Below are 27,603 nucleotides of genomic sequence, written 5' to 3' on the forward strand. Positions count from 1 at the left end.
AGGGATTGGATGGGTGCGGGGGTTCTGAGGGGGGCAGTCAAGGGGCGAGGGGGTGGGGGAGTTTGGATGGGTGCGGGGGTTCTGATGGGGGCAGTCAAGGGGCGAAGGGGTGGGGGAGTTTGGATGGGTGTGGGGGTTCTGAGGGGGGCAGTCAAGGGGCGAGGGGGTGGGGGAGGTTGGATGGGTCGGGGGTTATGAGGGGGGAAGTGCGCTGGCTGTTTGGGGAGGCACAGCCTTCCCCAAAACAGTAGGAATGTGCTACTTACGGTATACTACTTACGGCTGCCAGTCCTGGTGCTCCGCAATTAGCACATTCCTACAGGGAGAAATTTAATACACTACACCAGTGGACAGAACCCCAGACTGGCAGCAGGCTGAGCTGCTCAGCCCACCGCTGGTCTGGGTTTCCATCTGCCGGCTCCTGCCAGCCGGGGTCCCAGCCGTCGGCCCCGCTCAGCCCGCTACTGGCCTGGGGTTCCATTCACCCAGGCTGGCAGCGGCCAGGACCCCAGCTGGCAGGAGCATGCCAGTAAAAAGCAGCATTCATGCCGCAGGTTGCCAACCCCTGGCCTAGCTCCACCTCTTTGGAACCCCCCCCTTCAGGTAATTGAAGGCTGCTATCAAATCCCCCCTCACTCTTCTCTTCTGCAGACTAAATATCCCCAGTTCCCTCAGCAGAGGGAAGATGCAGCAGAGATCCTGTGTCCCTTGACACATGGGAAGGAGTCATTCATTACAAATCTTCAGCATTGCACAAAAAGCTGGCACTAAAAAATCAGTACTGTTTGTTATCTCAGTTATATATGCAACAGTACACATTCAACACAGGTATGCTAGATCTCAATTCCACTGAGCTATTCTACTCTGGCCCCTTTTCTCAAGTCTTCTCTGCCACTTTAGCTCTGTATCTGCTCTGAATAAACAAAAAGTCACTGAAGGATAAAATGCATTTTACTGTATGTATATGATGTAACTAAAAATATAAAATGACTGTTTATTGATTATCCTTTGTCATGCCTCCTGGAAACCCCCAACTATTACACAGAGCCATAAGAGACATCCTGCTACCAACAAGCCCAAACCAAACTGACAAAAAAGCTTCCCTAGTATTCCTCCGTAAGGTCAAACAAATGCTTGGCCGAAAAAGTAAGCCTTGCAACATGCGCCACAATCTACAAGATTCTAGTTTTGGTAGAACACCAGAAAGAAGAAGTTCAACAGCTGAGGAGTCTCAGCTGAGAATGCATTGAGACTCCATGTCTCAATGGTCCAGCTAATGTGTCATCTTAGTGGCAATTTAAAATAAATTGGTATCTGGTCATTTCAAAATATATTTCATTGCCAAAATAATAAGAACTTCATCTGTCTTGTTTGCAAAAAGTAGCTCAAACCATAAAAACACTACATCCCATCTATCCACTACCTAAAACGCTCATTGTAGCCAATTATATACACTTACAATTTGTGCAATATGCTGTCCTCTCTAATCCATTACAAAGTTTTTAGTCGCCTGAATGACACATCTATATATGTGAATAAATATAAAATACAGTAATATCTTAACCATATTAAGACTTATCAAAAACCAAGAAAACTCAAAGTTAAGGCTGGCATATTATTCCTAGATTATAAAGCCAGAAGGAATCACTGTAATCAAGTCTGACCTTTTGTATAATGCAGGCCCTAGGGCTTACTCCAAATAATTCCTGTTTGACCTAGAATATCTTTTAGAAAAAGAGCCAATCTGGACTCAAAAAATGCCAAAACCCCAAGTTGTTTCGATGGTTAATTATACTCACTGTTAAAAATGTACATCTTGTTTCCAGTTTCAATTTCTCCTGCTTCAACTTCAGGCAATTCACTTTGTATTACCCTGTTTGCTAGACTGAAGAGCCCATTATCAAATATTTATTCCCTATATACATACCTATAGACTGTAATCTAGTCATCCCTTAACCTTCCTTAAGTCTATCACTATATAAGGCACGTTTTCCAATCCTTTAATCATTCTCATGACTCTTATCTGAATCCTCTCCAATTTATCAATATTTTTATTGAATTGTGGACACCAGAACTGAACACAGTATTCCAGCAGTGGTCACGCTGTGCTGAATATAGAGAGAACACCACCTCTTCCACTCATATTCGATATTCCTGTTTATGCATCCAAGGATTACACTAGCCTTTTGGCTAAAGCGTCACACTAGAAGCTCATGCTCAGCTGATTATCCAGAGGGCCTTTAATCCATGTAGTTTCTTGGATGAAAAATGCAAAGCTATGCAAATTGAAAGTTGTTCCAAATTTTGGGACATGCCTTAAATGATGCCAAAAAGGCGAGAAGCGTGATTTGTTACAAAATTTCATTATGTAAGATGCAAACATTAATAGCAATACATCTTTTTGAAATATTTACTCCATTAAAAAGAATTCAGAATAACAGCCGTGTTAGTCTGTATTCGCAAAAAGAAAAGGAGTACTTGTGGCACCTTAGAGACTAACCAATTTATTTGAGCATGAGCTTTCGTGAGCTACAGCTCACTTCATCGGATGCATCCGATGAAGTGAGCTGTAGCTCACGAAAGCTCATGCTCAAATAAATTGGTTAGTCTCTAAGGTGCCACAAGTACTCCTTTTCTTTTTATTAAAAAGAATGCATTTCATTACACTTCCACTATCGTTAAGCCATCTGGATTGTTCCAACAGTTTGCAGTGTAGTTTCAAATTCTTTTGAGGTAAATTTGCTAGTGCCTTCTAAACATGTCAAATTACTCTAACAATAAAGATGAATCTTTCCCTGCATATCTTGGTGGTTTGGCTAAGAGCAATGATCTCTGTCTAACCAAAGATGTGATTGTGGGTTTTTTTTTTTATTTTTATTTATTTATATATTTGGAGGAGGAGGGGAAGGGGAAGATAATTACGTTTGAAAGTTGTAATTTCACTCAAAATCTTGAGAATGTTGGGCAATGTCCAATGAAACAAAACTAGTTCACCTACACTGGCTCTTCATCCTGTATGCCCTTTATTGCTGGAAAAGTAACCTCTTGTGAAGATAAAAAACAGTGTGTGAGTAAATATTGTGAGAAATGAAAACTCATCTTAATCATAGAATCACAGAATATCAGGGTTGTAAGGGACCTCAAGAGGTCATCTAGTCCAACCCCCTGCTCAAAGCAGGACCAATCTCCAATTTTTGCCCCAGATCTCTAAATGGCCCCCTCAAGGATTGAACTCACAACCCTGGGTTTAGCAGGCCAATGCTCAAACCACTGAGTTATCCCTCCCCCCAATATGACAATTATATTAATGACAATATTAGTCACTAAGGAATCAAAAAATGATTCTCAAAATAACAACCTCTATCTTCAGTCTTCACTTGTCTTTCTCAAACAGAAAGAGACAAAAACCAATTAATTCCATCATTTTAATACTGGCTTATGAAATTCTTCCTGTTGATCTTTAAGCTTAAACAGAAACCACAAAGTTGGTCACGGAAATTAACAAAACTCTTAATTAAACAAGAAAAATGGTCTCACCCTCTCTTCCAGTCGAGCTAGCTGCTCTTTGTAGTATGCATCGTGCTTCTTCAGTTCTCTGTCTTTCTCTTCCAGCTGCTTGGCCTAAAAAAAGAAATGCAAACATAAAACTGGATCAAGAAAAAGCAGCGCTTGCAGAGGAAAAAGTCTAGTATAAATTGTATCAGTAAGTAGTATACAGCAATTGAAGACGGGAGCCTAATAGTTTTTGCCAAAACAGTATTCAGTATTAATAAGAAGAGGATTGCTGCATTGAAAATGTAAATGTAATTATCTACTGTATCATTATTATTATTTGCTCAACAGCTGTATTTGGAAACGTCACAAAGGCGCACAAAGCATACTACTCTGAAATTAACTCTTTACTGGAAGGTTAACTTCATGGACAACTATTGCATTTAAGAAAACATTCCATTAATTCCAGACAAAAGCCATGTGTACTCAGAATGTTAGCATCTTAAAAGTCCAAAAATAAAATGGAGATTTTGGTGTGTACATGGCCATGGACCCGGACCCCACACCAACGCACACATTTGCATGTGATTTTTAAAATGTCTTTAAAATGATCAGTTCTGCATTGGGCCCCGATCCAATATAGCACTTAAGCATTTGCTTAACTTTAAGCTCTTTATTAGTCCCATTGACTTCAATGAGACCGCCCAGATGCTTAAACGCTTCATTGGATCAGACCTTAAAGCACAGTGTGCCTATTGCTCCATTGTCCTGTTAGGGCACCATTAAAAACAATGAAAGATCAAGGCCCTAAAGTTGACACACCCTCAAAATACATTCATAGGAAAACTTCTAACGATTCACAAACAAAACTAGATTTTGAACGCAAACCTGTGTTTAAAGAAGTAAGAAATATTGCCATTAAAGAATCATGTTTTATACAATTCCCACCCCCACCACACACACACTTTCTAATAGGGTAGGCTTGAACTGAACAACATATAATGACTTACAACACTGATATATAAAATGAACTGTTAGCTATATTTTAATGATTTGTAACTATGGGTAGTGAATGAGTACCAATAAGGTAATGCTACGGCCAAGGGCTTGTTGGCATAAGCACAGTTCTTTTACGTAGAATTGATGGCTTGTTTAAAATCACGTTCTTGCTGACAGAACAAAAGGTAACATGTTGTGCTGGAAGATGTAAGTGAGAGATACGCAAACATGTAATGAAAAAAACTCCTCTTTTTCTGGGACAACCCTGGGTAGGGGCAGAGGTGACATAAAATGAAATGACCCAGAAACTGCAAAAACAAGCAGAAACCAAAAGTTGAGTAACTGAAGCTTACACATCCAGAATATATGGGTTACCTAAAACACAAAGCATTGATGTGCTAAAAGGTATTGGATAGAGATGAAATAATCAGTAATGTGGACATGTATAAAAGACGTAAGTAACATGGTCCCAAACTGAAGATGCATCGGACCAGAAACTGAAGAACAGGACTGAAGGACCAGACCAAGGGATCAGAGAAGGTGATGTCTATCACAGAAAGTGGAAGAACTTCCTGGTGCCACAGAATGTGGTAACTTGGACCCATTTACCAATTCGGATTTGTCTGTTATTATTTGTCTGGCATAAATGTAAGTGACAATAATTCTGTCTGATATTGTATACAGAAAGGAGAAAACTGATTAAGTCTAAATGGGGTGGACTTTTGACTAAGTTTCCCTACTTTTAACCCACCAGTCCCTTTTTCACCTCTCTGGAAACTACCACCGTTGCTGGAGCGGCAGCTGCTAAATAATTTGCAAAGCTTTTACTGTTGTGTGAGCTGCTTCCTGGTTTACTTTCAGTTAATGGACTTCTGTCCTTTTAATATTATGACTTGAGCGCTCACGAAAGGTGCTGGATTTTCAGCACTGGTGAGTGAGGTGGTATTTTATTGCTTTTTGCTTATAGTAGGATATGTAGAATCAATGTGACTCACTAAGGACAGTTTTAAAATATTTATATACTGTGCACACAAATATCACATATAAGAACTCTTTTAGAGGGGAATGTTTGTCAGGTGATAGGTAACAGGTTGTAGAACATTTCACCTCTAGGATATTGGTAAAAATTCATCCCAGGCACATGATAATCAAATAGTCATTGCCCACTGAGGGCCATTCAGTGGCCTACCTAAAATGACAGGTTTCAGAGTAACAGCCATGTTACTCTGTATTCGCAAAAAGAAAAGGAGTACTTGTGGCACCTTAGAGACTAACCAATTTATTTGAGCATGAGCTTTCGTGAGCTACAGCTCACTTCATCAGATGTATGCCGTGGAAACTGCAGCAGACTTTATATATACACAGAGAATATGAAAAAATACCTCCTCCCACCCCATTGTCCAGCTGGTAATAGCTTATCTAAAGTGATCATCAGGTGGGCCATTTCCAGCACAAATCCAGGTTTTCTCACCCTCCACCCCCCCACACAAATTCACTCTCCTGCTGGTGATAGCCCATCCAAAGTGACAACTCTTTACACAATGTGCATGATAATAAAGTTGGGCCATTTCCTGCACAAATCCAGGTTCTCTCACCCCCCTCCCAAAAACCACACACACAAACTCACTATCCTGCTGCTAATAGCTCATCCAAAGTGACCATTCTCCCTACAATGTGCATAATTAAGGTGGGCCATTTCCAGCACAAATCCAGGTTCTCTCACATCCCCCCCACCCCCATACACACACAAACTCACTCTCCTGCTGGTAATAGCTCATCCAAACTGACCACTCTCCAAGTTTAAATCGAAGTTAAGCCAGAACATCTGGGGGGGGGGGGGTAGGAAAAAACAAGAGGAAATAGGCTACCTTGCATAATGACTTAGCCACTCCCAGTCTCTATTTAAGCCTAAATTAATAGTATCCAATTTGCAAATGAATTCCAATTCAGCAGTTTCTCGCTGGAGTCTGGATTTGAAGTTTTTTTGTTTTAAGATAGCGACCTTCATGTCTGTGATTGCGTGACCAGAGAGATTGAAGTGTTCTCCGACTGGTTTATGAATGTTATAATTCTTGACATCTGATTTGTGTCCATTTATTCTTTTACCTAGAGACTGTCCAGTTTGACCATTGTACATGGCAGAGGGGCATTGCTGGCACATGATGGCATATATCACATTGGTGGATGTGCAGGTGAACGAGCCTCTGATAGTGTGGCTGATGTTATTAGGCCCTGTGATGGTGTCCCTTGAATAGATATGTGGGCACAATTGGCAACGGGCTTTGTTGCAAGGATAAGTTCCTGGGTTAGTGGTTCTGTTGTGTGGTATGTGGTTGTTGGTGAGTATTTGCTTCAGGTTGCGGGGCTGTCTGTAGGCAAGGACTGGCCTGTCTCCCAAGATTTGTGAGAGTGTTGGGTCATTGATCTCTACTGAGTGCCTTTCAGCCAAGCACCAACATCACAGAACCCACCACAACTAACACCCATGATGGTAGCATCAGCTGGAATGCCAAGGAGACTGGAAATTGAGTTACCTTCTCTCTCCTCGAGGCAGCATCTTTAAATCACATTGCCAGAGCCACGCCAGGAAACTTACAAACTCCACTCTCTATATTGTACTTTTTTTGTGGACACAGGACTTATTCTGCTCGTCAAGCCCAGGGAATTCTTTTTTGGTATTCAGCATGTACCATGTTTTTAGGCAAACAGTCTTCCAATGTATAAAATATGCACTCTGCATCCCTCGTTTTGTTCTGTGTTTCTACTTACCTTTATTTCTATCTCCTGAAGCATGTAAAGTTAAAAACAAATAAAGTCATGAATTCAGTGCATGAATGGAGGACATAAAGAATACAAAGAGACCACTGTGTGGGTAATGTGTCAGAAATCGAAGGCACATCAGAAAGCTACAGGAAAAATCATATTAATCACATTTATGCAGCCTCGCAAAAATCTGCTCACCCAGGACAACTCATTTTATTTTCCACTACAATCATCATAGTAAAGGGCAAGCTATTACATTTGTGCCTGAGCTGGTAAATTTTTATGACAATTTTGTAGGGCTGCATGTATGGTCTAAGAATCAAGATGGTAAATTGGAAACACTTACATGTCATTACACTATTATGGTGTGAAGGAATCCACTGTATTACTAAAATACAATGTTAATTACATCTGAAATATGCTCCCAAGAAATAAAAGATTCTGAAAATGCCAGAATCATCAAAAATTGAAATATTTGGTTTTTTTTAAATCAAGTGCCTATCAAGATCACCAAAATACATTTACATTTCAATACTACAATGTGGGAATATCATCACACAAGAACCTTTCCGTGAGGGGGCAATTAAGAAATTACAGCATCAGCGTAATAGGCACTGGCTACAAAAACTTTATCAGCTCCTCTCTCTATAAAAATCATTTCACCTCACAGATTCCAAATGCATTATCATCTTAGCTGTCCTGTGCAACTTCATTCCACGTGTGACAATACCTACCATGATCCCTGAAATACCTGAAAGCTAACGAACAAAAGGAATACCTAAGTACAGTTAAGTAGCAGAGTAATAAAGAAAATGTATGAATATTCCATTATGACTATTCCAAATACTCACAGTAATTTAATAAGCTTTAGGTCTTAGAATTCAATACTATAAATACATCACCTGATCCTACTGATGAGACAAAGTCACCCAATGAAACGGTCTTTGAAAAGTCAACAGACTGTAAAAAATGACATAATGCAATTCACCTTCCACATTTCCAAAGATTCACAACTTTAGGAAATTTAAGAGTAAAACACAAAAAAGTCAAATATGAATAGTTATGACTGGGGAGACCACAAAGCACCTAATCACAAACTCTTTCTCCTCAACTAGTTCAACAGCTCAATTAAAACCAATTCCCTGTTCTTCACTGAAAGAAACCAATAGTAGCAAAGACTCTTCCCAGGAATGAAAACAGGAAGTGGTAGAGTGAGAAATATACAGAAGACCATCAAACTTGAAAAAGCAGACTTAAACCCTACCTGTTCCATACTAAAAACGGATCAAGCTGTGGGACATGGTTAAAACTTGATAACGCCCAAGGACTTGTCTATACAAACACTTAGTTTTCAGCAAGCGAGGAGGCGAATCTACCTTGCACTAGCCTGCCATGCATGAAACGTCTATGCGTACCCTGCTGCCGTACACTAAAAGTTCCCAAGTGTGCTTTGATCTACCCCATTTTTAAACAGGAGAAGATCAAAGGGCATGAGGGAACTCATAGGGCACAGCAGTAGAGTTCATACAGACATACAGCACTTGCATGAGAGGAAAGTGATCAGGAACAGCCAGCATGGATTCACCAAGGGAAGGTCATGCCTGACTAATCTAATCGCCTTCTTCGATGAGATTACTGGTTCTGTGGATGAAGGGAAAGCAGTGGATGTATTGTTTCTTGACTTTAGCAAAGCTTTTGACACAGTCTCCCACAGTATTCTTGTCAGCAAGTTAAGGAAGTATGGGCTGGATGAATGCACTACAAGGTGGGTAGAAAGCTGGCTAGATTGTCGGGCTCAACGGGTAGTGATCAATGGCTCCATGTCTAGTTGGCAGCCGGTATCAAGTGGAGTGCCCCAAGGGTCAGTCCTGGGGCCGGTTTTGTTCAATATCTTCATAAATGATCTGGAGGATGGTGTGGATTGCACTCTCAGCAAATTTGCGGATGATACTAAACTGGGAGGAGTGGTAGATACGCTGGAGGGGAGGGATAGGATACAGAAGGACCTAGACAAATTGGAGGATTGGGCCAAAAGAAATCTGATGAGGTTCAATAAGGATAAGTGCAGGGTCCTGCACTTAGGACGGAAGAACCCAATGCACAGCTACAGACTAGGGACCGAATGGCTAGGCAGCAGTTCTGCAGAAAAGGACCTAGGGGTGACAGTGGACGAGAAGCTGGATATGAGTCAGCAGTGTGCCCTTGTTGCCAAGAAGGCCAATGGCATTTTGGGATGTATAAGTAGGGGCATAGCGAGCAGATCGAAGGACGTGATCGTTCCCCTCTATTCGACATTGGTGAGGCCTCATCTGGAGTACTGTGTCCAGTTTTGGGCCCCGCACTACAAGAAGGATGTGGATAAATTGGAGAGAGTCCAGCGAAGGGCAACAAAAATGATTAGGGGTCTGGAACACATGACTTATGAGGAGAGGCTGAGGGAGCTGGGATTGTTTAGCCTGCAGAAGAGAAGAATGAGGGGGGATTTGATAGCTGCTTTCAACTACCTGAAAGGGGGTTCCAAAGAGGATGGCTCTAGACTGTTCTCAATGGTAGCAGATGACAGAACGAGGAGTAATGGTCTCAAGTTGCAGTGGGGGAGGTTTAGATTGGATATTAGGAAAAACTTTTTCACTAAGAGGGTGGTGAAACACTGGAATGCGTTACCTAGGGAGGTGGTAGAATCTCCTTCCTTAGAAGTTTTTAAGGTCAGGCTTGACAAAGCCCTGGCTGGGATGATTTAACTGGGAATTGGTCCTGCTTCGAGCAGGGGGTTGGACTAGATGACCTTCTGGGGTCCCTTCCAACCCTGATATTCTATGAATCTATGATTCTATGACATTTAATGCATGGCAGGCTTTTGCATGGTAGATTGACAATCCAGCTTTCTGTGAACTAAGTGTTTGTATAGACAAGTCCTAACTCAGTTAACATGGTTATGTCCTGTCTGTGCACAAAACTAAGCAAAGTTATAACTGTCCCTAATTTGTGCAACAGCTTTGGACTTTGCCAGGCTGCAACATGGTTTCATATCATGTACAACCCAAGAGCAAAGAATGTTTTATTCACGCTGGGAGACTACCATTTTGTAGCCTAGTTCCTCTTTCTCAACTTGGCAGTCTCTAAAGTATAGAGAGAAGTTAAGAACCTATCCATAAAAATGTGTATCATGCTAGCTATAACCATTTTAAGCACCATTTTACTTTCCATGCATGTTATTGCCAGCATGGTTTTCCCATCCAATAATTCACAAGGACATGGACAATGCTAGCCAAAACAATGTTATAAACAGACCTTTAAATAGTTAAAATCATAATTTAACATGATTTGTAATTGTGTTAGAAACGGACCACTTATTACAAAAGTGTAGGATTGTGAGTGTGAGTGAGTGAGACAGACTTTTATCTGTATTTGAAACTATCTATGAAGAAAGGACTGTAGATAAGGTAAAGGTGGATCAAGATAAAGAGTCAAAAGTTCTGTCAACGATGGCCAGGAAATGGTCTTATTTCTAGTAAATGGTGCTTAAAACAGGGTTTCTGCTCAAACCTGAAAAAATGGCAACTTTCAACACTATTTTGAAAATTTGCTTTGAAAAGGAAAAGGTGTATTTGGAAGTAATGTGCTTCACCCATAAGGAACTCTTGTCAAGGAGTTCTGCTTTTTGCACCTGCCCGTGGGATCATTTAAGATACTGAGAGTATGCAGCACTATCCTACTACACAAGTCAATGGCAGAAATTAAAGAAAGTGAATATTTAATAGGTCACAGAATCTATGGAATATGTAAAAATCAAGGAACCATTGCACATTCACATTTACAGAGCTACCTTGGATGCAACTCCTTATAGAACTAAAATTCTTCTTTTCTTTGGTAGGCTTAGAACCTACTAACCTGCACAGAGTATGTCAGTTTTTAGCTAGGAATTTCACGTGCATGTTACAACTACAATAGCTGTTCCCTTTGTACTGAGATCTCAGCACTGCAGCCCACTATCTTAGTGCCTGTAATCTATGCTAACTGTAGTAAAAGAGCATTACACTTGTTGTTCTGGATGCAATTAGTTTTATGACAGTCCCAGTCAAGCTGCTATAGAACATGATCAGGCATACGCATATATCATATCAGAGAAACCGTATGTGCTGCTACTAAAGCAGAAATCACTTTCGTTTGCTTGAAATGTGCCAATTTATCAGGACTCAAAAAACAGAAATGACCAGATATCATTAAAATATATATATTAGGAATGTTTTTATCTGGCTGCTAGTTGAGTTCTTCTCCAAACTGAGAAAGAGCCAGGACCATAAATGTAGGATTTCCACCACACCTAAGACACTGACATTTGAACAGTCCACTGTTATCAGATGTTCTGGCTGCGTGTGTGTTCTTTGTGCTTGCCGCACTGGCTTTGGCCAGATAGCCCATACAGCAAGCTCTGATTAAACTGCCCAATAAGATCACCAGACTTGGTTTAGTAGCAAAGGTGCCCAGCCAAGTTTATTGCTGACGAAGCACAGTGCTAATGCTGCGGCTCAAAGGTTACAGGTACACTAAAACATGTATGCTGTGACAACAGATGCAGCTTAGTCAGTGGCGGGACTTTCCACTGCCCGCTTGGTTGGACAAAGACGCTTTCTCTGAGATACATTTTTATGCATCAATACAAACAAATTACATATTACCCCTTTCATGTAGTTAGATGCCACTCTCTGACGTGGCTAACCCCCCCACCACCATTACCTTGTACCTAATGGTTTGATTAAAACATTTTCATTCATTATGCTGTCATCTTGATCTTATCTTTAGAATGGGTCAGTATGTTTTTGTTATCTTTGGTGAATGCGCTGGTATTGAGGTGTTTTGGTACCACCTTTTTGGAACATGTTTGTGTATATATTTTTATGCCTAGCACTATTTAGGAATGTGTGTTTCTGCAATATTAGCCCTGTTTTTGCCAAATTTTGTAGGCAGGGCTTGCCTTTTGCGCATAACTTTACTTTGATTTATATTAGCAAGTCTGACCATTACTTTAGTTTAGGCCTCCTACCAGGCCTCTGATAAAAGGGCTTATGTCTTAGGCTCTCTTCCTATTACAGCCACTAACACATCCTGCTGAGCAGTTATTTTCGTCTGTGCACTGACAACATGGAGCTGACAACATGGAGGTAGCACCTTTTGGAGAACTTTTCTTACTTGCGCTTTCATTCCTGCATCAGGAAACGGGCAGAGCTTCCGCCAGACACTGGTGGGCATTCTGGTGGCATTTTCTGACCTACCAAAGGCACCTGACAGAGCTTATGGTGGAGCAGAGAGAGAAGGAAGAGGACGATGACAAACTGGCTGATGTTCCTCATGATACTCGTTACAACTGCTGATGCCCCCTGTATAGACCAGCACTTCTGGAACATCAAGCACAGACTGTAGGTCCTTCCAGACCTGGGATGAAGCAGCAATGGGTTCAGAACTTTTGCATGACAAACATTACATTTCTGGAGCTTTGTGAGCAGCTTGCTCTGACCCTCCAGCATAAAGACCCATGCATAAAGGCAGCTATCCGGGTGAAAAAGTAAGTTGCTATAGCCATCGGGAAGTTGGCTACCCCAGACTGCTATTGGTCTGTTGCCAGTCACTTTTGTGTTGGAAAGTTGACTGTGGGTAAAGTGGTGGCGGAGGTTTCTGAGGCAATCAGGCATGTGGTTTACCCCAAGATGGCGGGCATAAAAGATATTCCTGAAGTAACTGCTAACTTTGAGAGAATGGGGTTTCCAGTCTGCACTGGGGCCACTGATGGGGCTGTGTGCCTATTTTGCCCTCCTCAAGGAGCACATGATTACATAAACCACAAATGGTACTTACTGTTATGCAAGCCCTCATGGACCATAGAGAGCAATTTATTAATGCCAAAATGGGTTGCACTGTAAAAGTTCATGATGACAGGGTTTTTCACTGATCAGGAGTCTATATTCATGGACAGGCTGGGACACTATTCCCACCAAATGACACTATCATAAAAGGAGTTGCTGTCCTTACCGTTATTCTGGGGGACTCCACATACCACTTTTTGCCTTGGCTTGTAAAACCATCCCCTAATTTCAGAAGCCCTGGTAAAAGATAGTTTAATTACACTCAGCAGGTATAAAATGTTGTTGAATGTACTTTTGACAGCTCGAAATCCTGTTGGAGATGTTGCAGTTTGCTGTGCTCTTCACCACCTTTACAAAGCCAGAGACGAGCCATTTCCCCCTAAAGGGACCTTTAGCAGCGAGGGGCCACTGAATTGGTACCCTCAGCTAGGAAGTGCAGTTACCACAGCTGGAGCCGGATGCACCTGGGCAACAGAAGGCAGAGGTGCTTTGTGCTCCCACATTATGGGCTTCTCTGGCCCAACGGAAGAGGGGAAGTAGTACCTTTATGAATGTGCTCTGGACAAATCTGGCACAAAATGTTTTTGTTACAGCACCCCTTCCCCTACATACGTACACACAGTTCACTGTTTCCAGGCAGCTCATCACACTGTTGAGTGGTCACAAAGCAGCGTACTTACAGGCACAGCAATCTAAGGGTATTCTTAAGAAACAGGAATGCACTAGCAAAAGTCTGTGCCTTTGCCTTCCAAGTGAATTTTACTGCATTTTAATGTTTGCATTTCCCAATCACCATTTTGAACTCCACACGGGGGCGGGAGGAAAGCCAAGCAGCTGATGGCGTACAATCCACCACTAGTTGGGGCTTCTAATATCTCTCCCATTCCTATTTTAATAAACATTAGAATGGAGCCAGAAACTACCAGGCTCAGGGCAGCCTCTGTTCCTTCTGTGTCTGCTCCAGGCTCTGCAATGGGCTGTTCCTTGAAGGGGGGGGCATCAAACAGCTCCTATGAATACACCCCCAGGATATGCTGCTGCTGCTCCTGCTGCAAAGCCTCCAATGGGACCGGTTACAGCAAAAGAATGACTCTACTGTCCTCAGTAGGCACCTGCTGCTGGCTCCCATCAGTGCCCATGCTGGATTCTGGGGCCAGCAGAGTGCATCCCAGCTGACCAGGTCATCATGCACCACCACTGGCTCTCTGGTTGGCACAGTGCCCAGCACCCAGTCAAAATCCTCATAAAACGGGCATGATTGTGGCAAGTTGCCTGATATGCGATTCTGGTTCCTGGTTTTTCCGTGCTCAGTCTTGACCACTTAATTCGCTCCCTGCACTGGTCACCGGTCTGGTAAATTCGCAACGCGGCCAGCTTCTTCGCTATTTGCTGGCATGCATGGTCATTCCTGGTACTCTTAATAAGTTCACTATTTTGCTGACCTTGCACAAGAGATTTGCCAGATTTTGACTTTGCTCCCATGACCATGAAGTAGCACGGTCTGCAAAAAGACTTCTTCAGTTCAGTCTCCATAGCAAACACAGAAAGCTCTCTGATGATATGTTTGCAGCTCAGTTTTCTGAAGAGAACGGAAGGATTAAATGCTGACTCACCAAGCTGTTCCACTACAGCAAGGAGGGTTGCCTTCATTTCCCTGGAGTTGACTGTAGATTCTTGGGATAGAGAGGACAAAGGAAGTTGTCCCATGGGATTGCGCGATACGGTTGGTGGACTCCCAGGACCCAAGTCGGCAGGGGTGGGGGAACTACATCTACATTACAAAGAATTAGGGCTTGACTCCTGGGTCCTGGCTTGAATCCTCCACCCCCACAGGGTCCTAAGACCCTAGGTCTGAGCCCTGTCCAAGAGATGTGTGTAGACAGAAGGGTGGTTTGGGCTCAGTCCTGTGCCTGAGTCTTGGCTTGATTACACTGCAGTGTAATCATTCCCTGAGAGTACACAATGACACTAATAGCCAATCCTGGTACTCTTACTCTATTAGTGGTAGTATAAAAACAATGCACCTCTATGGGAATGAGCAGTCTCGATAAAAACAGTTCATTTCCTGAACTGTGAAAGAAACTGGTAGTTTTGCCAGCCCTGTAAATAATTCAGTTAAAAAGTATCCACCAAGTGACCTATGCTATTTGTATTTACGGAATAAGACAAAGCAAGCAAAATTTAAAATCACTGCAACATTTACAAAGCAAACTGCATAAGCATGCCCATTGTAGGAGAATTCACTGCTCAAATATAAACTTGCAAAGTAATATTGTATTTATGGGGCTGTAGAACATGATCTCAGTGAATATCAATTAGCCGTAACAAAATAATTAACAGTAGCCATGTATTCAATTAACTGAATGTTGCACTTTAGTTGTAAATGAGAAATTATACAAGGTTCATTGCTTCTTTACAAAGTAGCTCTAATAAACAAAGTGTTCACCTAGGTGCTGTTTACAAAATAACCTCAGAAGGTCACCTTCGAAAAGTAGCCTACAGTCTCCCCTATTAAAAACCTAAATTATGTTAAATGTTACCAGCCATGGGAATCACCATTGCACAGACCAAGTTCAAATGTTAAGCTAGGTTTCATTTTCAAAAGCAGCAGCTGGGTTCACGTGGTCTGGATTTGAATGCTAACAGCCAAGGAAGAAGGATATCTGCAAAAAAACAACCACCCCCCCACAATACATCGTCTCCTTCATGCAACATCAGGTGACAGAAGTACAAGTGTTTCAGCAGAAGAAAGAAAAATAGTTTTATATGTATAAAGAAATCAGGGCTGGCTCTAGGTTTTTTGCTACCCCAAGCTCCGAGAGCACCACTGCCCAAGCAGAAAAAGAAAAAAAGGACGGCTGGAACGCCGCCCCTGGAATTGTGCCGCCCCAAGCATGTGCTTGCTTTGCTGGTGCCCAGAGCCAGTCCTGACAGAAACTCACTTACCAAGAGACAATTGCGCTCTTTCCAAGCTACACACAATACAATACAAACCACCACTGAAAATGCAGCCATCTCTAAAATACAGAATGGCAGCCACGCAAACAGCCAAAGTAAAGAACAACAAAAGAGGGTTCAGGAACAAATTCATAATCTTTAGTTAGTTAACTGACTACTTGTGTGCAGTGTTTGAGCTGTATATCGTCTATCATTTTGCTATCCATTGCAGCAGAAAAAACATGATCATTTAGTTTAATTTAGCAGGGTATGTTTAAAAGCAGATTTAAAAATAAGCTCTGGAAATACTGGAAAATTCCCTGTTCACCCCTGCCCATTGGCTCTGAGCTCCAAATTCATTAACAGCTACAGAGTTTTCAGAAGAAAACTTGTCTGAGATCTCCATAGTTAGTCTTCTTCTGCTGGAGAAGAATAGACTGCTTCAAAATAAGAGTTTTGAATTTACTATGCACCATGCGTCAATTTAGAAGAGTTCCAATACTTCATCTACTGCTTTCTAAGGGCTTGTCTACACTGGCAAGTTTCTGCGCAGTTAAGCAACATTTTGCGCTCAAACTGCAGACGAGCACACACTGCCAAGCCACTTTGAGCACAGAAACTGCTCAGCTGCAGCGCTGCAAAAAAGCCACCTCAACAAGAGGCTCCAGCACTCTATTGCCAGTGTAGACACTTGATTACTTTCTGTGATGTAACTGGCCTCCGGAGCTGTCCCATAATGCTGCAAGTGACCGCTCTGCTGATGGTTTTGAACTTGGCTGCACTGGGTGTGCCCCTCCCCTTTCAAAGCACCATTTCTGACAGCCCTAGCAAACTGTGCTGATCTGGTGAGGGACACAAAGCAAACCATTAATGTGGAATGCTGGTGCTTTTGAACACAGAGGCAGGTGTGTGTGTGTGTGCAGAGAGCCCAGGGAGGGAGACAGGAGCTGATGTCCGGGGTTTCCCCCTCCCCCAGTACTGGTTGCTTCCTGCCACTGTCTGAACTTACAAGACACCATGCTGACACACACTCTGTTCCCAAAAACACTCTGTCTCTCTCCCTGCTCCATACACACACACCCCCTTCAGTTGAAAAACAGCTAGCAATGTAACAGGATGCCCATGGAACAATGGGATTAGGAAACCTGCATCATATGATGCTGTGCCTGCCCCATGAGGCATTGCAAACCCTTCCCAAAGCACCCTGTGGCCAGTTGCACCGTGGGATAGCTACCACTATGCACTGCTGTCTTTGCAAGAGCTGCTAATGTGGATGCGCTCCAGTGTCACAAGGAGCATAGTGTGGACATGCAACAGCACTGTAATTCCAGCATTTTAATAAAAGTGGTATAATTTGTAGTGCAGAAACTTGCCAGTGTAGACTTACCCAGCAATGAGCTGCCAGAAGCTGAAGAACCAGTTCCTCCAGACACTCTGGGTTTTCGGCGGCACGTCCTTCAGTCGCTCCAGGACCCGCCACTGAAGTGCCGCCGAAGGTTTGGAGTGCCGCCGGGTAAGTAAAAATTCACAGGGAACCCTCCCCAGCCGTCGGCTCAGGCAGGACGGTCCCACGGGCAGCATGTGGCCCGCGAGCCGGAGTTTACCCAACCCTTTAACAACTGGTTCTAAACCGGCTTCAACATTTAACAACCGGTTCACGCAAACCGGTGCGAAGCGGCTCCAGCTCACCACTGGACATACCCTAAGCCTGTTCCATGTAATTCCCTCTTTCTGGGGAGGAGGAAGGAAGGAATAGATGGACAAAGGATAGAATTTGCTAAATGATCTCCAAGGCTAAGAGACTGACAACTGATATAGAGGGCTTGTAAATAAAATAAAGAGCTGTCTGTCAGATTGACTTGACAGGACTAAAGAAACTTTGCCAGACAAAATGTTAAGTACAGAGATGAGGGCTTTTTTGCCACTGAATAAAGGGAAATGTCACACAAAGTATCCACAGGCCTTTAGGCAGGCCAGCCTACTTAGAAGGGAAGGTTAATGTAATAAAGGGCAAAAGAGAGCAGCTGCTAGAGCACCAGTCCTCTGCAGCCCCGGGAGTATGAAGACTTCGCAGAAAAATTGCTGGCGGGGTTGCTTGAACACAATGTGCTAATGTTACAAGAGAATAGATCTCAAATGCCACAAAAATAGATTTGTCTTTCATGATGTACTCAATGGGGGTTTTATGCATGTAGGATGAGAAAGATTAATTGCTGGTACAAGCTATCATGATCACCACTCATCTTTCACTCATTGAACTGACTTCCAAAAAAGTTCAAGTCTCACTTTTAATAATTATGGCCAAGGACAGGGGTGGGCAAACTTTTTGGGCTGAGAACCACACTGGGGATGCAAAACTGTATGGAGGGCCGGATAGGGAAGGCTGCGCCTCCCCAAATAGTCTGCTCCCACCCTCTATCCGCCCCCACCCACTTCCTGCCCCTTAACTGCACCCCTCAGAACCCCCAACCCATCCGCTCCTTGTCCCCTGACCACCCCCTCCCAGCACCCTCTGCCCCTAACCGTCCCCCCAGGACCCCACCCCCATCTAACCCCTCCTGCTCCTTGTCCCCTGACTGCCCCGACCCCTATCCACACCCCTGCCTGCTGACAGACCCCCCCCCCAGACTCCCACGCCCTATCCAACCCCCCCTGTTCCCCGACCACCCCCTCCCCCTGCAAACCTCTGCCCCATCCAACCACCCCCTGTCCCCTGACTGCCCCCCAGGACTCCCTACCCAACCTCTTGCGCTGCCATACATACGAAATGGTGCCCTTCTCTGCTTTTCTTAAATCAGTTCAAAATTGATGCTCGTTATGATGATAAAGGTATTTGAGGGGCATTCAGCCTATGCTGAATTAAACTGGGTGTTCTCAGTCCAGTTTTCAGTAACTGTCCATGTAGCAAAGTTATAACAAAGAAAATTGTTATCTTTACAGCATGGGCGGTCAACAACTGAATGATCCATGGAGAATGAAGCATCCTCTTGCCCCTAGAAGGGGCACTTCTCCCTAGGTCAGCACTGAAACACAATGGCAGCTCAGAATGAGGAAAACTTTATTGCCACTGTCTGTTCTGTAGCTGTTAACAGGATAAACAGAAGATGGCGCCGCCAAGGCTGTCACTCTAGCACCTTTCACTCTTACCTCAGAAATCAAATAGGATGGCATCTTTCACCAGACCTTATTTTGTAAGAAAAGAATTAGTGTTTGATTTGTTTTGCTTTGTAAACAGAAGCTCAAGAAGTGTCATCCACTATAAGTGAAAATAAACATTAAAATAATTCTCATTGACATTATACTAACATGAGCTGCAATAACCCAACAGCTCCATCAAACACACTTCAACCTCAATCACATTCAAAACCTCACAAAACTTATTCAACCCTGTATTTATTAAAAGTGTGTAAGCCTCAAAGATTATGCTGTTTTTCCAACTGTACATATATTGGTTGTTTCATTAAATAATTAAACATATTTGAAATCAGAATAATTTACTTCAAACAGGAGTTGTCATATTAGAGCTGGCTGCTGCACCTTCCCCCTTGGAATCTAATTTCTAATAAAGGCTTAAAGGCTGGAAAGAGAAGAATGGTGGTAAGAAAATTTTTTTCCTTCTCAGCTACACAAGTTACTCTCTCATGCCTGAGATGAGCATTTGTAATTTCTTCATCTTTTGCTTTGCTTTTGAGTTAGGGGAGAATTAGGACATTTCAAAGAAACTAACTTTTTTTTAACATCAGTCTTGTCCATGAAAGATGTTTGGAATATACCAGACTTACTCTTTTCAGGTAATAAAGATGAGGCACTAACAGAGACTGAGGTGTCAAAAGTAGTAGCACTGGACCAATTGACAAATTAAAAGAGTAACAAGTCATACCAACGCCAGATGAGAGAACATCCAAGAGCTTTAGAAACTTTGGAGTGAAGTGGCTGAGTTGCTAACAAATTTATGCAACCAGCTATTCTAGGGAGGCCAGGGAATGTTTTTTAAAAGAAGAACTGACGTAAGCCTGGAAATTACCGTTAAGATAGTAATTTCTAAAATAAAGTAATTTACCATAATTTTAGTTCAGTGTCAAATAAGTTGGTTGAAACAGTAACTACAGAGAGTTTTATAAACAGCTAGATGAACATGAAAGGACAAATCCAATCTACTACAATTCTTTGACTGTGGAAACAAAATAGTGGTGAAAGGTAAAACAGCTGACAATCAGACTTTCAAAAAGCCTTTGACACAGTCCCTTCCAAAAGGTCTGAAAACTAAATACTCATGGGATGAGATGAAAATTACTGTCTTGCATCAGAATCTGTCTAAAAGACAGAAAGCTATAAGAAACATGGTCAATTTTCCGTACTACAAAAAGTTTACAGAGTGGGTGCACAAAGTTCCATACTACAACCAGTGTTGTTTATCAATAATCTAAAAGAGGGGACCCTGTGAGATGGCAACATTTGGAGATAACAATTTGTATGTTAGTCAAGACTAGATTAAACAGTGAGGAACTTTAGAGGGACCTTATAAAGTTACAGTGAATGGGCAGACTGATCGCTGATAAAATTCAATGTTGATAAACACAAGATGATGCATATTGGAAGGAATAACTGCTCTACTCATGTTGATTGTTTGATTGTAAACTAACCAACCATCAAGAAAAAATGACTATGCATTGCTGCAGACAGCTCAATAAGAAGTCCTGCTCCGTAAGAACACAACACAAGAATGGCCATATTGGGTCAGACGAAAGGTCCATCTAGCCCAGTATCCGGTCTTCCGACAGCGGCAAATGCCAGGTGCATGTGTAGCAGTGGTCAAAAAACACAAGCAAAACATTAAAATGACTATGTAACAGAACAGAATAATACAGAAAATATTACATTGATTGCTGTAAATCAATTATATGTCTTCACCTAGAGCACTGTATTCAATTCTGGTCACCCCAGATATAGCAGAAATAGGAGGTTCAGAGACATACTGAAAAATAATTGGATATATGGAAAGACTTCCATATGAAGAAAGATTGGAAATGTTTAGTTTAGAGAGAACACGACATGGTAGAGGTATACAAAATAATTAGTTGTACAGAGAAGATAAATTAGGCGCTCCTATATTTACTCCTTCTCATAATGCGAGAGAAAGGGAATATTCAGTGAACAGTGAAATTAAAAAACAACAAATCCGAAACTAGTTAAATGCATAATTAACCTGTAGAATTCATTGCCACAAAGTATCATGGCCAATTGTTTAGTAGAATTCAAAAGACGATGTTCTCACAACCATTATATATTAGATAAAATAGTTAGGTTATTGTATTGTTTGGTTTGGTAGAAAGGACATACACCTCATGCTTTAGAGAACATTAATAAAAATACTTACCTCATAAACGACCAGGAATTAGGAAGAAACTTTCTATATGGACTGCCTAAGGTAGTCTGTGACTGTCCGTGACTCCATGGTAAGACTGTTACAGTGATCCGGGAGTTTGCATTTGTTACCGAATTGGTGAAATCGTACCAGTAGCTTAGGGTGTCTAACCTGCTTTTTGGACAGCCTGACCTGAGGTTGGTATTCACATCGTGAACCACTCCAGACAGCGTGACAGGGAGTGAAATAAGAGAAGGTACATCAGTTCTATGCTCTGAGTTTGTGGGAACAATGCTATGGATCTCCACCCTCTCCCTGCCACAAAAAAAAAAAAAAAAAAAAAAGGGCAGAACAATCATAAATGCAACTGACATTTCTACACGGACAGTTTATCAGCCCTAATAAATGTATATTGTGGTGTATACATTGAGTCCTTAATTTCCTCTCTAAACACTGAACTAACCATGTGTAAGCCAAATATTCCCACACCTGTCTTTTTGCACTCCGCCAAAGCCCTATAAAATACATGAGATACATGAGTGTGGTGCTTTATATCATGCAAACTCAAGGCGGCTGTTTTAGACCTGAAAACTCTTTTCCAACCTTCATAGGCAATTAGTTTAAACCCCAAACATAAGGTTTCATTGCCCATGTAATACTGTTTTAGCTTCCATAGGTGTAAATGTTAATAATAGTTGAAATTATCCACAATATATTTCACCATTATTCGTCATTTATTATTTGTATTGCTCAGAGGCTCCAATCATGACTGTCGTTCCATTCTGCCAGGTGCACAGGAAGACAGCCTTTACTGTGTATGAGACACCATGACCTGATGGTGCATTAAGCATGGGGTTAATACTTGCAGGTATGTTCTGAGGACTGATGTTTGTACAGCATTTTGAAAATGTAAAGTCCTATATACATGTGCCACGGGGGCTGGCCCTGAAAGGGAAATCAGGGACCAACCTACCTGTGACTAGCTCTTTTCTTGAGGCAGGACCAAGTAAACCTAGACCATTCCTGAGAGGTGTTTGTACAACCTGTTCTTAAAAACCTTCAATGACAAGGATTCCACAACCTCCCTTGGAAGCCTATTCCAGTGCTTAATTACCCTTACACTAAGGAAGTTTTTCCTAATATCTAACCTAAATGTTTCTTCCTACAGATGACAATTATTTCCCATCCTATCTCCAAGTAGACATGGAGATCAGTTGATCTCTTTATAATAGCCCCTAACATATCAAAAAACTGTCATGAGGTCTCTCCGCAGTCATCATTTTTCAAGACTAAATAGGCCCAGTTTTTTAACTTTCCTCATAGGTAGAGCCCTACCAATTTCACAGTCCACTTTGGTAAAATTCACAGTCATATGATTTTTAAAATCTTAAATTTCATGGTTTCAGATATTTAAATCTGAAATTTCAACACAGCGTTGTAACTAAGGGGATCCCATCCCAAAAAGGGGTTGGGGGGGAGGGGGAGGAGGGGTTGCAAGGCTATTGTAGGGGGCCAGCGGTATTGCCTTACTTCTGCGCTGCTGGCAGCCATGTTGAGCTTGAGCTGACAGCCAAAAATCCTCAAGGAGATGACAGAGAGACAGGCCAAGATTTGGACTGAAGGAGATGTCTCCGGATTAGAGAGGCAGATCTGTGAGTCATCTGCACAAGGACAGTAGCTGAATTTGTGTATGAGGATGAGATTATCCAGAGATAAGGTGTAGAGGGAGAAAACAAGTGGACCCTCATAGAAGGCTGGAGGGCAAATGAGAGGATCCTTCACAGGATACTCTGAAGGAGTGATTGGAGTGGTAGAAGGAGAACCAAGAAAGGACAGAGTCATGGAAGCCAAGGGAGTAAAAAGTTTGAAGAGGAGGAGCAAGGTTGACTGTGTCGAAAGTGGCTGTCATGTCAGTACTCCATTCTCATTCTGCTTAATTCTGACATTTGGTTATTGTCATGTAAGACTGAAACTATGTCCTGGACCCACTCCCACTGTGGCTAAATATTGCAGAAACTTCCAAATGGAATGATCTTGCTTATTACCAATATATTATCAGGATTGCAGCGAAAAGTACATAAAGAGATACATAAAATGGTCACACTATGTTTATTTTTAAGAGTTCCTTCTATGAGTACCCATTCAACAGTCCAGGCATCCCTTCCGAGACTTAACATACACCAGTTATAATGAATCACTAAAATTCAGTGCCAGGTATCCATATAATCATAAGTCATTCCCAACCACAACTCCATTTTGCCACAATTCAATTTACATACCCCCATCCCACCTTCATTCTGTCCCTTCCCAGCAATGTTCTTACACACAGGGGGGAGAAAAGAGACACACAAAAAGCCTACATATCAATGTTTCCCAGATCCATAGAGAAGAGGTTCGTGGATCCCCAAAATGCTATGTAAGTCAAATGATTAAGCCTCAAAGTCATAAAGCTTCAGTGTACCTCACAGAAGGTAGAGTATCCCCACCTCCAAAATTACCATGTAGAGCGTCTGATTAAATTGAGATTAAGTCATGAGTAAGTTGGAATATGAACAAGAGGCTGTTAGGCAGCTCTCTAACTCCACATTCTAGAGGCCATTTTCCTCTGATCCCACTGAGGATTACCAAAAGAAACTACACCATCTGTTCAAGGAACTCCCTGAAAAAGCAGAGGAACAGATCTGTGCAGACACATGCCTAGAACCCCAACCAGGGGTATTCTATCTGCTTCCCAAGAGCCATAAACCTGGAAATCCTGGACGCCCCATCATCTCAGGCATTGGCACCCTGACAGCAGGATTGTCTGGCTATGTGGACTCTCTCCTCAGGCCCTACGCTACCAGCACTCCCAGCTATCTTCGAGACACCACTGACTTCCTGAGGAAACTACAATCCATTGGTGATCTTCCAGAAAACACCCTCCTAGCCACTACGGATGTAGAAGCCCTCTACACCAACATTCCACACAAAGATGGACTACAAGCCGTCAGGAACAGTATCCCCGATAATGTTACAGCAAACCTGGTGGCTGAACTTTGTGACTTTGTCCTCACCCATAACTATTTCACGTTTGGGGACAATACATACCTTCAAGTTAGCAGCACTGCTATGGGTACCCACATGGCCCCATAGTATGCTAACATTTTTATGGCTGACTTAGAACAACGCTTCCTTAGCTCTCGTCCCCTAACACCCCTACTCTACTCGCGCTACACTGATGACATCTTCATCATCAGGACCCATGGAAAAGAAGCCCTGGAGGAATTCCACCATGATTTCAACAATTTCCATCCCACCATCAACCTCAGCCTGAACTAATCCACACAAGCATTCCATTTCCTGGACACTACTGTGCTAATAAGTGATGGTCACATAAACACCACCCTATACCGGAAACCTACTGACCGCTATACTTACGTACATGCCTCCAGCTTCCATCCAGGACACACCACACGATCCATTGTCTACAGCCAACCTCTAAGATACAACCGCATTTGCTCCAATCCCTCAAACAGAGTCAAACACCTACAAGATCTCTATCAAGCATTCTTAAAACTACAATACCCACCTGCTGAAGTGAAAAAACAGATTGACAGAGCCAGAAGAGTACCCAGAAGTCACCTACTACAGGACAGGCCCCAACGAAGAAAACAACAGAACGCCACTAGCTGTCACCTTCAGCCCCCAACTAAAAACTCTCCAGTGCATCATCAAAGACTTACAACCTATCCTGAAAAATGATCCCTCACTCTCACAGATCTTGGGAGACAGACCAGTCCTCGCTTACGGACAGCCCCCCAACCTGAAGCAAATACTCGCCAGCAACCACACACCACACAAGAAAAACTTGTGCTGGAAATGGCCCAACTTGATGATCACTTTAGATAAGTTATTACCAGCAGGAGAGTGGGGTGGGAGGAGGTATTGTTTTATGGTTTCTGTGTATATAATGTCTTCTGCAGTTTCCACAGTATGCATCTGATGAAGTGAGCTGTAGCTCATGAAAGCTCATGCTCAAATAAATTGGTTAGTCTCTAAGGTGCCACAAGTACTCCTTTTCTTTTTGCAAATACAGACTAACACGGCTGTTACTCTGAAACAAGAAAAACACTAACTCAGGAACCTATCCTTGCAACAAAGCCTGATGCCAACTCTGTCCACATATTTATTCAAGTGACACCATCACAGGACCTAATCACGTTAGCCACGCTCCTTCACCTGCACATCTACCAATGTGATATGTGCCATCATGTGCCACCAATGCCCCTCTGACATGTACATTGGCCAAACGGGACAGTCTCTACGCAAAAGAATAAATGGACACAAATCTGACATCAGGAATCATAATGTTCAAAAACCGGTAGGAGAACACTTCAACCTCTCTGGCCACTCAGTAAAAGATTTAAGGGTGGCAATTTTGCAACCAAAAAGCTTCAAAAACAGACTCCAGTGAGAAACTGCTGAGCTTGAATTAATATGCAAACTAGATACCATTAACTTGGGTTTGAATAGAGACTGGGAGTGGCTGGGTCATTACACATATTGAATCTATTTCCCTAAAGTTAAGTATCCTCACACCTTCTTGTCAACTGTCCAAATGGGCCATGTTGATTATCACTACAAAAGTTTTTTTCTCCTGCTGATAGTAGCTCATCTTAACTAATTAGCCTCTCCCAGTTTGTATGGTAACTTCCACCGTGTGTGTGTGTGTGTGTGTGTGTGGGTGGGTGTGTCTTCTTATTATATGTTCCATTCTATGCATCTGATGAAGTGGGCTGTAGCCCACGAAATCTTGTGCTCTAATAAGTTTGTTAATCTCTAAGGCGCCACAAGTACTCCTGTTCTTTTTTTGGTCCGATTATTGTAACTGCTCCAAAAATAAGGCACAATATGGTGCACAAAGAACTGAATTACAGTCTGAACTTCCTTGCTTTAATGTTTTTGAATCACAGAATTTCTCTTAGCTAATTTTTATGTTTTAGAATACAAAATTGGGTTTAGTTTTCCACTGTACCCATGTAATAAGCAAACTGATAATGATGAAAATATTTTTGGTTCAGCCAACTTGGATTAAATCCCGCAAACCTAGTTTTATTGTTTTTCCTTGTAGAGAAATCATATTACAATACTGAACTTAAAAAAGTATATTTTTTATCCCTAGTTGTTCTGGAATATTTTTTTTACATAAAATATTTTTGAAAAGCACTGTTTGGTTTGAGATTAATCCTGAAATATTTCATTGTGAATATTCTGCAGCTACAGATGTATGAATAGATCACTGCTGTGGAGACTCACAAAGCCTGTAGATATAAAACTCCTCTCTATTTTTTATTTATAAATAGAGAAATCCATCACAAAGCACTCAGCATGCAATAATATCCAGCCATCTGAGTGCCACATGCTTTGAGAGAGATCTAAGACAGCAACAAATTAAACTAGATCCTATTACTTTAAGGTCCAGGACTGAAAAGAGCTGCTGAACACTGGTGGTGAACCTGTGTCACTTTGATCTCTATTGTAACAGAAAAGCAAAATGACATGTTCAAATGAAAATCATTTATAATGGATGAAGGCAGGCCTGCACTCTCCTTGGACCACATATGTTTAGGAGTAGCCAAAAAGGGGGAAAAAATAAATCAAATCAGCACCCCTCTTAACCCCCCAAAAAAGAAAAAAGTACGCAAAACAATTATTACATATTTTGAATCCATGGTAAAAAAAATAGCTGGCAATAACAGGTCATTTCTTATCTAATTTAGCAGCTATATAAATTGATTCTAATTGTAAGTACACAGTGCCCTGGTAATGCAAATATGAAGTACTGGGGAGGCAAATAATGGTTCAGAACAGGAAACTTGGTGCTTTTCACCACTCTATTACTACCAATTTACAGTGTGAACCTGGGCAACTCAGTTCTCAGTGCTTTAGTTTCCACATCTAGGAATAGAGAAAATGATCCCTGTCTGCTTTCATAAAAGTGTTTTAACATCCTGCAATGAAAGGTGCTATAAAGTGCAAAGCTACAATACAGAGCCTTCCACTGTACATCCCTATGGCTCTCCTCGTATATTTTGGACTTCATGCTACCTTTCAGAGTTTTTATGGTGGTAAATTGTTACTGAGAACAACATATGATCTGTGTTCCAAGCAGTAAGATCTTGGCGGGGCTTGTCATTAAAACCCACA

The 27,603-nt window shown here is 42.0% G+C and overlaps 1 protein-coding gene across 2 annotated transcripts in view; it reads right to left on the reverse strand.

The window, feature by feature from the left end:
* The window catches only part of CHCHD3 (coiled-coil-helix-coiled-coil-helix domain containing 3), a 243,425-nt gene that overhangs the window by 85,611 nt on the left and 130,211 nt on the right, over window positions 1-27,603 (reverse strand). For both annotated transcript variants that reach the window (XM_084617879.1, XM_084617878.1), the window contains exon 5: window positions 3,538-3,621. In XM_084617879.1, the coding sequence (XP_084474005.1) occupies window positions 3,538-3,621 (84 nt within the window). The remainder of the gene's footprint in view (window positions 1-3,537; window positions 3,622-27,603) is intronic.

The sequence above is a fragment of the Lepidochelys olivacea genome (assembly GCF_965140295.1).
Source record: "Lepidochelys olivacea isolate rLepOli2 genome assembly, chromosome: 1".
In the NCBI taxonomy this organism is placed as follows: Eukaryota; Metazoa; Chordata; order Testudines; family Cheloniidae; genus Lepidochelys; species Lepidochelys olivacea.